Genomic DNA, 16,027 nt, shown 5'->3' on the forward strand with positions numbered 1-16,027 from the left:
GTTAAAGGCTTTTGTCTGTTTTTTGATAAGAGATGGCACTTTTTTTCTGACTTGCTTTATTTGAAAGATTCAGATTTAAAGGAAGATGGTAAATTATAAAAAGATGCGCTCCCTTTTGTTTGGTCTGTCTTCAATTTCAATATGAGGCCTTTGTAAGAATACATGTAAAGAACCTGGCTAAGACAACACATACATGCACATACATGCACTCACACACACACATATATGACCAGTGCCCTGTGGGAGGCTCTGGATTACAATGTTTACTATGTTATCTGTAGCTTGGCATCATTAAGCAGTAGCAACATTAGCACTCCTGCTAATCTCTATCATTTAAATAGCCAGATACAGCTCACAGCTGCTATTTGCTGCAGTTGCTCATAAGTGACTGATAAGCAGGCAGCAGATTGAGTGATAAAGCTGATACCCATCCAGAACCTGCTCCCAAATTTGTAGAGGTGGAGAGAGGAAAGGGAGGGGTTACGTGCGGCAATGAATTGCATAATTGAGCAGGTTTAATCTGCCGGTTCGCTCTCTATTCCTACCATACAGTGCCTCATGTTGAGATTCCATTTCAGTAATTTCCTCTGAGATAGCAGCTGAAAGAAATAGCTGATAGCTCCACAGATCACAAGAGAAAACAAACCCCACTGTTCATCCTTGAAATGTGAATCCAGCCGCTCCTCCCTCCCGTAGTCTGTTTCATCCCGTATGCCGAAAATCCATCATTGTCTCCCCTCCCTCTCCTTCCCCGACGATAAGCGCTTTTCTCTCCTCCATCAAACACATAACTTAGACGACATTGCGCAAGACTGTAATAAGTTGTAATCTGAAGGACATCTACCTCACGCCTCAGAGCGAGAGATATAGCATAGACAGGAGCTATGCCGATTGCAGAGCACACCACATTTGCAATTAAGATCCCTGGGAGCCTTTTTCAAGATTATTTAAATGTATAATTACTGACAGATTAATTACATTTTGCACATCAGTTCTGATTAGATGTGATGGAAACTTTGAGTTTAATCAACCCTACATCACCTAAGGAGTTTGGTTTCAATTTGATGTCTGGGTTGAAATGAGTTCAGACGTAAATTAAGAACCAGATTCATATGACTATCATTAGAGCTTCCACTATTTGGTCACATCATTTTTATATGAAAGAAGGAGAAAAAGAGAAAAAAGATGGTTCACTTGTGAGCTGTGTGAAATGTACACATTTGAAATAACTTCAGGCTTCCAGCTAAGTGAAAATATGTTCAACTGAACACTATTCTCAAAGGGTGTACAATATAAATATATTCTGCTCTAATGAGGCGGATGAATTCAGTGTGTTTTGTTCAAAGCTGCTATACCTTGTGGGACACAGATTTTCCATTAATGGTTCATCTGATGTTACCAGAAGAAAGACGTAAGGCTTTGTTACTACTAAAAAAAAGAAAAAGACAAAAAAAAAGTTGTTTTTGTGTGCTGATTTCAAATAAGCTTCTGTGATCTACAGGGAGTCAAGTGGAAGTTGAAGTTTTTGTCTTTATTGACTTACATTTTATTTTTCTGTCTATCCCTGTGTTTGTGTGAGTGCACTATTCTGTCTCCTTCTCAGTATCTATATTTAACACCTTCTCCTCCCCCCTTATCTCTTCCCCCCCCTCCTATCACCTCTTTCCAGTGGACGAGGACACAGAGGGAAGTTCCCGATCAGGTCGGGAGTCGATGTCCACCAGCGGTGACCTCATCGTGGGCCCCGGGCTGAACGGCAACCTCTCCAAAGACGACAGAGGGAAAGATCGGGATAAGACCGGGGGGAAGGAAAAGAAGAAACCTGAAAGGGATAAAGAGAAGGAGAAAGACAAGGACAAGAACAAAGCCAAGAAAGGCGTGCTGAAGGGCCTGGGCGAGATTCTCAGGTAGGAACAAGACGGAGATTAGCTCAAACTCCTAAACAACTCCCTTCTGTGTAGCCTCAAGTGCTAATCGCTATCTGCTTTATTTAATTCCACTGAACACGTTCTCCACAGGATCATACAGAATTTGAATGCGTTCTCTGGATGTTGCCAGTGCTAATCAGGGACCCCTCTCCTTGAACCCTGTGAGATGGAGGGGGTGGGTGTAGCGTAGGGGGAGGGGGGGTTATCGACCTCAAGGGCCTCTAGCACTTTTGAGCCAGATTATTTTTAATAAGGGCAACATGTTTTATTCATAATCCCATGTGCACGCTCCTCCTATCCAAACACGCTCAGCATTTGTTAACCAGCGGACAATGTTGAGGACCCATACGGGTGCTAATGTGTTGCTGTGATTTGGTTCTGGGGATGAAAGACCATTGGAGATGATAAAATGGACTGCAGATTGGAATGTTGACTACAGATCGTATTCTCAGCAGCTGTAGAAAAATTTTAGAGGCAGACTACCTCGGGAGGCCAGGAGAGGTGTTATGATCCTGCTCTCAACAGCCTTTAAATATTCATCATTTCAGAAAACACATATTCACAAGCAAAAGCTTTCATTTCAATGATTTCATTTGAGGATACGCCTTTCATTTAATAATACACACCTGCTAAAGGTCTAAAACATTGTGTTATCACCTCATATACTAAAGGAAGTTGGAGGCAAATTCAAACCAGACACCTCTGCAGGCAATATTTCTGGTTGTTAGGTTTGTCTTACAGCCTGGAAAATAATTCAACTGCCACTGTGGACTAATGGACAAAAACATAAGTTCTTTACCCTGGGTAGGGTTACTTTGGACCGTTGTGCATATAGACAATAGCAGGAGAAACATGCAAAGAAACTCCAGATGAAAATAAACATCCTGCAGGTATCCATTCAGTATCTTTTCCACAAGGAAAATTAGTGGGGGAGTCACATTATTTCAGTTCCGTGCACATTTGAATATGGCATAAATTAACGATGGAGGCGGTGCGAGCCGTTATCGTGCCGTAAGTTGTTTTCATGTGGATTAGTTTAATGGGATTAGTTAGCGTATCGCAGCACACGGCTCGGTAATGAACAATAAAGACGACAAGTGTGTTTCGAGGTCACGATTGAGGAATGTGAGGAGCTTATCTTCTATTATTTTCACTTTTGTGGGTTTTTTTTTTTTTTTTTTTTTTTTTTTTTTACTCAACTGTCACTGCATCCTGTGGTGTAAATGCATAATGACTCATACAGGCTCACATTCTGTCACACACCAGGCAACATGAGCACATATGTGGAAATGCACATGTGTTCACAGGGGTGCACATGGAGAAGTGTGCTGAATTAGTTGATGAAAGCTGGAATTTGAGCCACAGGTTTGACTCTCCGTGACATGCAATCAGTGCCGTTGGCAAACCTTTTTGAGAGGCTGTGTGCTCGCCCCGATAGGTGACTGCTGGGTGATTTTAGCAGTGCACGTGAGCCCTCGGCATGCCCTCCTCAGCCTCATCATCGTTCTTCATTATCTTTGAGTGCCACCGCCACTTAAGAGTTGGCACGCGGCAGGCCTCGCTGACAATCCCCCCTGCTCCATGCATTTAACGCCAGGCCATGTGCCTCCTGAATGCAAAGAGGCAGCCTCCTGAACCAGCGTGTCTCTTCAACTCTCAAGCTTTGTCTTCCCATCTTTCTGCTACACCTACTCCTTGTTGATACCTCAAACAATTTTCTACTTAAAGCTGTGACAGCTTTCACACCCACACGTCTACACTGTCCTCTTCTATTCTCTCCCCATTCTCTCACAATCCACTTAACAGGTTTAGAAAGTTAGAGATGGCAAGGAACTGAGGTGAGAAAGAATGCATCCCACTGGATACAATAACAAACTTTTTTTTTAGTGAACAACAAAATGGAGTGATATGAAATGCCTAGCGGTCAAAAGGGAGGAGAGGGAACGCAAGTGAAAGATCTGTCATGTGTCTCATTTTTAGCGATTCTAGCAAAAGTTTTGACAGTGATTTCAAAATAGAGAAGTCTTCCTGTGCATGACAAAAGGTTTGGCTGACAGTAACTCAACGCTCTCAGGCTTACGGATCACGCATAGAATTTACATTAGCAAGTATCACATGTGAGCGTTTCACCATTGCATCAAAAACATCAAAAAGACATCCTGATTGGGTTAATCCTTTGTAATGCTTGTCTCCGTGGTTTTCATTTGCATAAAATGGACAAGCTCTCACTTTCTCCTGCATTTCTCACACAGGCATGTCTTACACGCACGTTCTCCCTCTAAGGAGATTTCAAGGAGTTTGCAGGGCGCTGCAATTTGAGCTCATTTGCATGCAGGCCTTTGGACGGCCTGATGAACGTTGTAGCGCACGTCCGCTTAATGGACAGCCTGATTGGGAGTGCATTAACATCAGAGCCAGGGGAAAGGAGGATGGCCTAATATAGGGAGAGAGAGGGAGGGTAGAGGGAGAGACTGTGAGATAAATACTGTGAGTGCAAGAATGACTGAAAGTGTGCGAGTGCGTGATGGAAAGAAAATTGACTGCCTAAAGCCCAAAGCAAAGAAACTGCAGTGCAGAGCCCCGGCTTCCCTGCCTCTCTGGATTCATACTGTACTGCCTATACGATGGCAGACTGCCTGGTATACAGTCCTGTACCATCCAGTAATGAATAGCTCATAATCTTGTGAATGGATAGCAATGTGCATGCATGCATAGGATAAAAATCCAGCCCTAGGCAGCCTGGCATCAATGTTATTTCAAGGATGTCTGTTGCACGCATGTATCCCTGTGTCCATGTCTGCATCTGCAGGGCGATGCATTATCCCCCAAACCATTGGACGTAATTATTCATGTCCTTTCTAGTGGATAACATGTGATCATTACTTTCCGATCATATCAGGTTTGTTTGGATGTTGGAAGGTTTGCCCTGGGCCCTGTTAGCATGCTAGCAGACAATGCTGTCTCGGCCTGGCCTGCAAGACTCCCTTCAACATGCCTAATGAGGTGTTGTTTATCTGCTCTGTGACTGACTGACCTCCTCCATCAAATCCCCATCTCCATCCTCTGATGTGTCTATATGTGTGTGAGCTTGTTGTGCAGATGCACATGCAAAAAAATACCCATCCTGAGTCATTTATAATAAGTAAGAGTGTTCAATTGTTAAAACACAGTGGATACTGTAATACATTTTTAAATGGGTTAATTAGACTTTTAGATGTGTATTTTTGCAGTGTCTGCATATGCATTTTCTTTATGGATGTTCTGTATGTTTTTGTGTGTATGTAATGATTTTGTACAGTTAGTGTGTGTGTGTGTGTTTGATGAAGCTTTGGAAATGCATAATACTGCAGGAAAAGTAGCATGAAGGAGACAAGTGGGAGGAGGCTGCAAAATTGGAAGGCAAGGGATGGGACAGGGGAATGGGGGGCCAGAGAGGTGGGGGGTGGATTGGGCGAGGGTGGAGGGAGAGCGTGTGCACTGGAGTGAACTGGGGCACCAAGAGAGAGTGGGAAAGGAGGATGAAAAGGAAAGGGAGAGGGGGAATGAGAAAAGAAGGGAGCTTTTCACAGCGGCAGTCACGGCATCGTGTCTGCCTGGAGGGAGGATTGAGGATCTCTGGCGATTTTTTGTGTGTGTGTGTGTGTGTGTGTTAGCATGAGTGCGCATTTTGAAGATACATGTAAATTTGTGTGCGTATAGATGAAAAGACAGTGTTAATGGGTTCTGGCATCACCCTCACCCATTCTCCCCAGTGTGTCCTCACCCACGCACATACACTCACCCCCCCCCCTCCTTACCCCCCACTCCCACTCTCCCCACCAATCTGATAAGTGGCATGCCTCACACCGAGCCATCAGCCAACACTGAAGCTCAGTGTGACAGCCGGGCGCCCCCCCCCTCACCCCCCACCTCCCCTTCCTCCTCGCCCTCCATCACCCTGGGGACCTCGTCTGCCTGCTCCTCCCCGCAGATGCAGCCCCACTCAAGGCTACACGGAGGGATGCGGGAGAGAGGGGTGTGGAGTGGGAAGGAAAGCAGCGAGAGCCGGAGTAGAGGGATGCTTTCTATCCTTCAATCTTTATTATTCTTAGGCAGTGTGGAAGCATGCTGGGAGCGCTGGAGTGTGGGGGGTTTGGCACGAGTGTGTGTTTGCATGCATGCGTGAGTATGCCTAGAATATGGATACAATGCTACGAAAGCACGATTACCTCATGTGTAGCATGAGAGTAGGTAGTTAGCGTGTTCCTGAGCCACTCCGTGTCTTGGTACCATATGATTCTTTCTGCTCGTGTGGGTGTGAACAGCTGATGGCGGGTAAGCCAGTTTGATCATTAGTATACCGACATGACACGCATTAGCCTGGCTTTTTATACACACACATGGCCAAGAGCATGCCTGATGGATCAACATATGACTTTCCCTCCATAATGTTCATTCCCGTCCACCTTCCCCAAGACACACACACACATGCTCACATATGCTTGTAGTATTATGCCACAGTTGATTTGGAGACAGCAATTAGCCGCCTCCACATGTGGGCGCTGACATCTGCTGAATGTAATCTGAGAGAAAATGATAATTGTCCTTCTTTTGCTCTGCCTCACTCATCATAATGTCTGTGCTGAGGTAGTAAGGGCAAGCGCAGGGCACGGCATCAAGCTGGAGCCTGTATGTGAGAATGAGTGGCAGCTGGGGTGAAGTGAAGAGTGTGAGTAATGTAACAGAAGATAATTACATGAAAAAAAGAATGTAACATGGTGATGTAAAAATAAACATCAGCTCACCGGGTGGTCAGTGATTGGGGAAATCGCTTTTCTAGTCTCCGTATGGGCAAGGTGTCACTCCCTTGTAGCGCCTGTTAGCAGAAAAGTGACTTCCTGTCAGGTCCAGGGGTACTTTTATGCTGCTGACCCCGACCTTCCACCTCCCTGTGGAAAGGGCTAAAACACAGTGAGCCACAAATTTCCCCTGTCATGTATAAATATTTCAGAGGGAACTCAATAGTGAACCTTGGTAGCTTTGCCAAGTGCAAAGTCAAGTCTAGTCAATTTTATTTGTATAGCCCAATATCACAAATCACAAATTTGCCTCAGGGCGCTTTACAGTCTGTACAGCAATACAACATCCCCTGTGCTTAGACCCTCGATTCGAATAAGGAAAGACTCTTTTAATGAACCTTTAATGGGGAAAAAAAGGAAGAAATCTCAGGAAGAGCAACAGAGAAGGGATCACTCTCCCAGGACGGACAGACGTGCAATAGATGTTGTGTGTACAGAATAGAACACAAATTACAGAATACAGCATTGAACAAGATAATGAAAATAACAACAGATTTATAATATATATGAAGAATGTAATGCAGAGAATGCCAAGCAGCTTCCAGATGCCACCAGAACAGAATAGGACCTGAGCCACATGACCTCCATCACCATGGAGACCTGGCAGGAGGACTGACTACTCATGCACACAGGGGAGACTCACATCACACCATTCACATACACAAGAGAAGAGACAAGAAAAGACATTATTCACACAGGAGAGAGAGAAGGATAAAGACATGAGGTGAGGCTGAATTCTGGCAGGATGGGGAACCAGATCCAAAACTTCAGGAAATGGCACCAACAGCCAAGGAAAGTAGAGCGGTTCTAGGATGGGTGCTGGTCTAGCAAGAGATGCCTGAGAGACAAGAGAGGAGAGGAGAAGAAAATAGGGAGAGAAGAGAAAGGGGCTTGAGCTCGGATGCTCATGTGTTTGTGGAACAAACAAACAGAAGGATAGTGAGATGCAATGGTTATCAGAACAGTTGCAATGATAAATAATCTCATCGGCAGGACAGCGATTAGTAAATTCATAGAGACAAACACTGACCCTCCATGCAGTACAAGGTCATGAAGTACTCAATTAAGGGCAAGTAATTGTAGGTTAAGGCAAAAAAGTTATACCTCAGTATCACCTTCAAATGGCTGCACAGCTAGAGGAAATATCATGTCACCAGAGGCTCTATACAGACAGGGGGGTCAGCTTTTTCAACTTGTGGGCGAAACATCTTTTCAGAAGAACTGCCCCCCCCTGCATCTTCAAAGCTGATGCATGATCCCTGGACTTTGAAGGGGTCATTTTTGCAGGGTGAACTCCAAACTCCTCCACAAAAATGTCCTCTGAGTGTGACATCCCATTACTCTCCTGCCAATCATATACCAAAGAGGCCCAGCAGGGAGACAAACAACTAACAACAAAGTCCCCCACTGAGAAGATTAGCGCCACTGTCACAGAGTGCAGCAACGGGAGATGAAAACAGTAAAACAACAAAACTCTTCTGTACGCCAGGTTAAGGCAAGTGCAGCTTTGTATCTGGTGTCAAAAAAAATTGGATGTCACTGTCAATTTCTGGCGAGGTGACGCATTTATTTAGACGTAAGGAGAGGCTGAGGGATAGGATTAAGGAGGGGGGAGGAGAGGATGCTCTGCGACTTCAGCCACCATGCAAGAATGAGAGATGGTCGTTTCAGGCATTGGGGAGAGGGAGAGGGTGGGGGTGGGGGGGTTGCTGTCCGGCTGCACTTCCTCTGCTTTTGGCCACTCGATGCAAATGTGATTGGGCAGCACTGGGCCTCCATCAGACAGCCCTGGAGTAATTAGGTTTAGAATGATCATGCAGTGCTCCGAGATAGACCTTGAAGCATGGGGAGAAGATGGGAGTCTGGTGTGTGTGTGTGTGTGTACGAGGTATTCCTCATGTTGTGGGGACATAAATCTGTTTACGCAGTCATGTCGTGGGGACCTGCCTCCCTTATGAGGACAAAAAGCAAGTCCCGTTAACATAAAGCATTAATTTGAGGATGAAGACTTGGTTTATAGTCAGATTAGTTTAGTGTTATGTTAAGGTTAGGGTAAGGGTTAGGGTTAGGCAAGTAGTGGTTATGGTAAGGGTTAGGATAAGTCTCCAGGAAATGAATGTAAGTCAATGTGATGTCCTCTGAAGTGATGGAAACATGACTGTGTGTGTGTGTGTGTGTGTGTGTGTGTGTGTGTGTGTGTGTGTGTGTGGAGAGGTGGTGTTGCACGATGGAGTTAATTGAATCTGAAATCTTGTCGGCCTGAAATGAGATCCACCGATGTCTCTCACGCTGTGTCTCAGGCAGAGGGCTGCAAACATGACTGAATTCATAAAGTGTGTTATTAAAGAGCTCAAATTAAGTGTAGCAGTGCACCCCTCCATACTCTATCAGGCCTATGACTACTAATGATCCAACCCCAGTGGAATCACACCCGGACCCACCAGTGGAAACCTAAGAGTCCTCTTCTCTTCTCTTCTCTTCTCTTCTCTTCTCTTCTCTTCTCTTCTCTTCTCTTCTCTTCTCTTCTCTTCTCTTCTCTTCTCTTCTCCTCTCTTCTCTCTTCTCTCTTCTCCTGTCTTCTTTTCTCCTCTCAGCTATCTTTCTGACTTTAGTTGCCCTCCTTCCCTCCCTCCATGCCAAGGCCCCAGGAAGTATGCCGGCTTTGAAGCCAATTTGACATAGTGGCCAAACTGTATAATTACAACTTCCGGGTTCACCACGTGATGCTTTTGGGCCCAAAAAGACTTTTTCCCATAGACTTACATTGTAAAAGAGACATGTGTAAATCAGTGGATTTGAATTTCAAAAACCCCCGCATGAAATGACTAGTTTCACTGTCAGAATTTGATCCATTCCGTCTGATAACATATGGAAAGTCTAGAAAAGCTGCACAATTTAATTATTTTAATACCCATTCAAGTTAGCGGAGGGCTAAACTGGAAGTTAACCTGCTCAGCCGGTGGAAGTCTCTGGTGCACATGCTATATGGGCCCAACAATCAGGAAGCATGAGCAACATCTGGGTAGTTTCTTTACAACAGGAATTGGCTTTTTTGGCTTCATGTGCCACTGAGCAACTTTGATAGGAATGGACGGGGCTCCGCCTCCAACACTGTATCCAGTTCTCTTTCTACATCCATGCTCCATGCTCTCTCCTTACATCAACCTTCATGTTCCAAACAATAACCGGCCGATGTTTCTTAACTTCCTCCCTCTCTGTTTGATATTTGTTTTTCACACTTTGAGACACTTTGATTCCACTTTGATGTTATTTTTTCACTCTGGCCCAGATTGCTTTGATCAATCAGGGAAAGGCTGTTCCAATGCGAGTCGACTCTCAGAGGACAGGCGGATTTGAAAATAATGAGAAAACATTAAGAACACGTTCAAGGATCTGAGAACAGCACAATCCTATTTTGTTTTTCCAAATAGTACAAATGAATCATTAATGTCCCCCGTAATAAACCGTATTACTGTAAATGTATGTTTTGGTCTGAAGAAGGAAATAAAGTATACGTTGAATTAGAGATGCAAAGCATGCTTGATATTACAGAGACAGAGGTGAGAAATGCACATGGGAGAACCTATTTATTTGCCCCTATGTGTTATGCAAATGAAGTGGGCTGCCTGCTACAGTAGGACTCATTGCTAGTCTGCTCATCCATCCACCAGGCTTAGCATGTAATGAAATAGAGGCCTTTGGCTGAAATGACCTTTCCCATCCACTGAGTTCCCACCTGCTGATGCGCACACACACTTAAACATGTGAGTGAGAAGATGGGTAGTGAGAGAGACACAATCACAGTGAAGGCTAGGTAGAAAAAAAGCTGGGAAAATTGCTTTTGAATTACAAAGGTAATATCAATCGATGTTGAATTACACTTCTGATTTCCATCAAAGGCAACCAATTAAAGGTAGGAACCATACTCCTCTTGTTCTGTCAGCGTCTCGACATGTGTTTGGCATGTAAAGAGAAATTGTCTATTTTTCCTTCACGGTTTTCTCTCTCTCTCTCTCTCTCTCTCTCTCTCTCTCTCTCTCTCTCTCTCTCTTTTCCCTGTCTTTGGTGAGGGTGTCAAAGAAATGAAGATTCTTTTCATGGCTGAATCAGGATTTCATCCTTCCCCATGTTTGTCATGAAGGAATCTTAATTGGGCTCTCACTGTCATAGGGAAGATGTGTGAGCTGTTTTCCTTCTAGTTTGTGAGTTAGGGAGGGTGTGAATGCAAGGCTGAGGGAGAGAGGAATAGAGAGTATGTGATGATGGTCTGAACAGCCCATAATAGTAGATGAAGGCTAGTTGATATTTCCAGCTACAGATCCATATATCTGGTTCAGCCCCTTATAAGTTGAAATCATTTCCCAGCAGGTCCAGTGCATCCATCCTCCAGTCTGTCAGTGCAGCAGCCTCTGTTTCTCTGTCTGTGCCACAGATGGGCCAAACAATATAATATCAACTTGAACAGTGTACCCTGTAATTATGTCCAGTTTGGACAATTCTACACCTCCTAATTTATGCCCAATGCCAACATTCAGTGTGGATGCCAGACATAGTGTGTCCTTTGTGTAGCTTGAGTTGGACAGTAACTGTGGATGTTGGGGTGGTGGAAGGGTGTGTAGCACATCTGACTTTCATGCAGCGCACCAGACTTAATGTCCTGATATAGACTTGCATGTAAGGTTTGCCTTTTTATTAACATAAACATTATCTTTCCCTTACTGACTGTATCATAGTTGCCATGTGCAGATATTGTTGAATGTCTGGGATTTTGCCAGTTTGTCTGATATTGATGTTCTTGCCTGGTGATAGGTTTGGTATATCTCTCTTGCATTGGCAGTATTTCCTAATAAGACCATGGTGGATTTGTTGTTTCTATCTCATGCAAGTTGTATACCACTTTACCCATAAACCCTTCTTCCTCTGTCCCAAGGTTTTCTCTTTTGCTTCACCATAACAGTTGAATGTGTGTCAGTCATTTTTAGCCAGGCTGTAGAAATGGTAATGTTGGTTGGTCCACTCCTTTGGTCTAGACTGAAATATTTCAACAACTACTGTTTGTATGAATGTTTGTTCAGATTTCCATGGTCCCTAAAGAAGGAAGCCTATTGACTTTGCTGATCCCTTGACATTTCCTGTAGTGTCACCATGAGGTTCACATGTGTGGTTTTGAGTGAAATGTCTCTACAATCATTGGATGGATTTTTGTCTCCTTACACCATTTGGCATTGCAAGAAATTCCAAAAGCTACAGCTTTTTGCTACACAAAAGCCTCTTTATTCCTAATTTGTGCTGTAAAGCAAGTTCCCTTTGTGCTGCAATTCAGTAGGGAAATATCCCACAGTATAAAGAAGACTGGTACAAGCTGCAAACCATGCAATTGATTTTTGCTCTCTCATTTGTTTTCATTGATTATACTAAGGTTTTATAAATGACATCTAGATTCAAAAATGGAATGTTCAGCATGTTTAATTTGACATACTTGTGGTTCTGTACTCAGTTTCCATTCATTTATTTTGCTTTTGGAAAAACAACCCTTTCATCCTGTAGAAGTCCAACAGACAGAAGAGGAGTGTCCAGGGTTATTTATCAAACGCTGCTTGTGATGTACAGTCACTATCCCTGAGATTCCATGGGATTCCTACTGTCTCTCATCCTCACTTTACTCACAATTACTGTCACTCCCTCCCACTTTCTTTCCATATATCCACCAGTATCCCTCTTCCCTCCTCCCCCCAGCTGCCCTGGAGATTCATCGTGGCATTGACAGAAAGACCTTTCCCGTCTCCCTCTGAATGCTGGGAGGGATGTATATCACGGATCAGTGGTTCTGCTGTCTCCTTTCTCCGATGGACTCAAATACAACACTTGGGCCGGTGTGTGTCCATGCCTGTATTTCAAAGTCTGACGTTTACGAGACAGAAAACCTGCCTCACTTCTCCCCTCTCCCCTCGCCTGTCCTTTAACCGAGCATCTTGGAAATCAGGCATTTGAGCGTTGCAAAAGACATCTGTCTCCAAACTCATCAGCATGTAAATTAGTTAGGAAACAATTGCAAGAAGCCAAAGATAATCAAAACAGAAAAGACAAGAAAAGAGGGCTGAAAATTAATTTATGAGGCAATCTTGTATCATGACAGTAATCATAAGCTATTTCCTCTCACCTACACATCCTAATGGGTCCAAGTTGTGGGTGGTGAAAGCAGTTGTAAATACATCACCAAACCTATTATCAGTGGAGGCCTCTGCAAGTTTCTGCGCAACACTTGTATTTTGTACAGCTATTTCAAAATTCTGGTTTTCTGTTTTTTTCCACCATGGTACCCCCACATTCACAGTTGCGGTTGCCATCATTAGAAGAGCTGAGCAGACTTTGGCTGCTATGTTTGCTGAATGCTGAGTTTTTGCGTTTGAGGCATGCAGCAGCAACCTAGCTGCATACAGCGAGTGGCAATGATCAAAATGGCCCATTAGGAATGCAGTGTGCCATACTGTATCTAGGTCACAGCCCGAGCCACCTACTGTAGCTCTTCCACTGAGAAACCACAGCAGTGTTGTTCCCTCCTCCCCACTACCCCCATCTCCATTCCTGCATCCCTGTGTGTGGCTGTGTGGGCTAGGATGGTTAGGCATTAGTCAAATGCGTATATGTATATGAGCATGTGAGACTGTGTGTGTCTGCTCATGCATAGGTTGTGGCCAGTCAAAGCATTTGGCAGCTGATAATGTGTTTGTGAAAGAAAGTGTGCACGATTATTAGTGGAGCAAATACCAGCAATTATATTAAATATGCCATTGCATGATCAGAATGTACACACGCAGACACAAACACACACTCAAAGCCTACCTCATCACCTGAACTTCCCTCTGAGCTGCTCGACTGTTTCTGTGTAAATTGTCCTTCAGAAACTCCCCGCTCACTGCGCTCATACACTTTAACAAATGGATGTATGAATGCGTTTGGACTGTTTATTTGTGTTGTAATGAGAGGCTTTAATCAGGGGTGTCAGGGATTTGAAACGTTCCTCAGAGCGTGTGCAAAAACACCCCACCCCTCCTCACACATACACACGCATACACACACACACACACACACACACACACACACAACTCAGTGATTTATGTGAAACATTAAAGGCAATCATGTTGGGCTGGGCCTCGTCCTTTGTGTTGCACAGGCTGTTTGAAATATGGAAAAGCCAAGCTGTCCCTTGATATACGGGAACACACATATAGGTAAACACACACACACACACGCACACACACACACACAAAGATGCTTGTGTGTACCTGCTCTTGCTTAAATATGAATAATTGGCACACAGAGAAAACAGATGAATGCTGGTTTTTTTCCAGCTTGCGAACACACAAACCCACACGCATGCAAGAACTTTTATTGTTGATAGACATTCAAACTCTCCCCCACACACACACACACACATATACACTTATTCAGTTCAACAGTGGCTTTGATACTGATAGTTGTTAGTTTAAAGGCAGAGAACATCCTCAGCCATTCACTGTGATGTAATTCCAGCATCTTGGATGTTGCTGCAGTTATGCGTGTCTATATTCTGTCTGGTCTCTGTGGCTAGAAAGAACATTTCTCAATAAGAGCGGATTAACTCTGTTGGTGGAATTTTGAAAATCTACCATACCCTCCTACACACACACAAACACACACACACACACACACACACACACACAGTAGTACAGTGTACAATGTGGTACAAACAAACATTGTGGAAGTACAATAAAATATCTGGAGGATGGGATAGCACCCTGAAATAGCCTGGCAGCCCTCCATGGCTGACCATTCTTCACACATATATTTATTTTAGTGTAAACCCTTTGTCTTTTTTTCTCTCCTTCTTCCTCCTTGGGGGGTGTTGGTTGTGGGGTAAGAATTTCCAGCTCTGTTTGTCTTATCTGTGTCTACCTCTCAACGAGAGGCCAACAACAACGAGACCAGTGGTGGAATGTAGTTGTTGATCTGGCCATTGGACACACATACAGACTCGGATGAAGGAAAATAAAAGGCTGGGAGGAAAAACAGAGCGAGGCAGAAAGATAAATTCTGCAAGAGAAGTGTGAAGAGAGGAAAAAACAGATGGCGGACGACCTGACTGACAGAGTAGCAGAAATAATAGGAAATACTGACTGACATGGCAGGAAAAAAGATAACGTTAAGGCTGAAAACAATTTTCAGAGAGGGCTGTATCGCATCAATTTCCATGCATGTGTATTTCAGCCAGAAAATATTAATTTCCATACAATAACCTTTTTATGGTAAACAGGTGGGGACAGCGATATTGTTTGAGAAAAAGACTGTCATTTAAATACAGTGATCTGAGATGGTATACAATTCATATACCTGTAAATTGATTTCCTTTTTCATTATTTTGGCACATTGAAAGACCACATAGAGCGTCACTGAGACTGAACATTCTCCAAAGTGACGGTGTCTTCTTTGCTCAGCTGGGAGACCTAAGAGGCATACAAGTTTCTGGTGAGAATAATTTTTTCCCTCCGTTTCACCCACAGTGCTGTCCACCTACCGGGGCTCGGCCTGATGTCATGAATAAATGCATGTCATGCCTTCGCCGTGCGGGACATGCCACTTTCCCACCCGGCATGAACCATTTCGACTGCCATGCTCCCTCCTCCTGTACTTCTCCCCACTGTTTTCACACCGTCGCTGAAAAGAATTAGGCCTGGCTTCCCTCCAGAGCTGCAGCCAATCAACAACAGCTCCCCACCCTCCTCCTCAGGAGGAAATCGATTGGTTCAGTGTGTGCAAGCCCTTGTCCAATGAGGGGAAAGCGCAAAGATGTCATGTCTCGCTGTGACCTGCAAGAGGCAGAGTCTCTGTAAAAGGCAAGGGAATGTTCGACTGCATTAAGGGTTGTGTTATTTTGAAGGCATATTCCATATAATGAACCCCAAGACTGAAGCCCAAGCATGATGCCAAAAATCTTACACATTTATTCAGTGATGAATCTCAGGTTGAAGTCTCTTTCATGAAACACTCCCTTTGAAAAATGCTTTTCTGAGGATGCGTCAGGTTGCAGATTCTGGTTTAAAAGAGGTCTGGCAGGGTAAGCGCTGACTGACATTACAAGTTGCAGATAATGAGTTCCACGGGGAGGGAGATAATCAGCTGGCAGTGGCTGGAGGCTGCAGGAACAACTGGAGAACATCCTCGCATACCTCTCTGGGGTCGGTGTCCCTGGAAACCAGTGGTGGCGACATTACGCCGAGGCCA

At 44.2% G+C, this 16,027-nt stretch overlaps 1 protein-coding gene across 10 annotated transcripts in view; it reads left to right on the plus strand.

The window, feature by feature from the left end:
* The window catches only part of LOC121887977 (partitioning defective 3 homolog), a 356,909-nt gene that overhangs the window by 248,833 nt on the left and 92,049 nt on the right, over window positions 1-16,027 (plus strand). For all 10 annotated transcript variants that reach the window (XM_042399172.1, XM_042399173.1, XM_042399174.1 and 7 more), the window contains one exon: window positions 1,670-1,907. In XM_042399172.1, the coding sequence (XP_042255106.1) occupies window positions 1,670-1,907 (238 nt within the window). The remainder of the gene's footprint in view (window positions 1-1,669; window positions 1,908-16,027) is intronic.

This window comes from Thunnus maccoyii, chromosome 21 (genome assembly GCF_910596095.1).
Source record: "Thunnus maccoyii chromosome 21, fThuMac1.1, whole genome shotgun sequence".
Taxonomy (NCBI): domain Eukaryota; kingdom Metazoa; phylum Chordata; class Actinopteri; order Scombriformes; family Scombridae; genus Thunnus; species Thunnus maccoyii.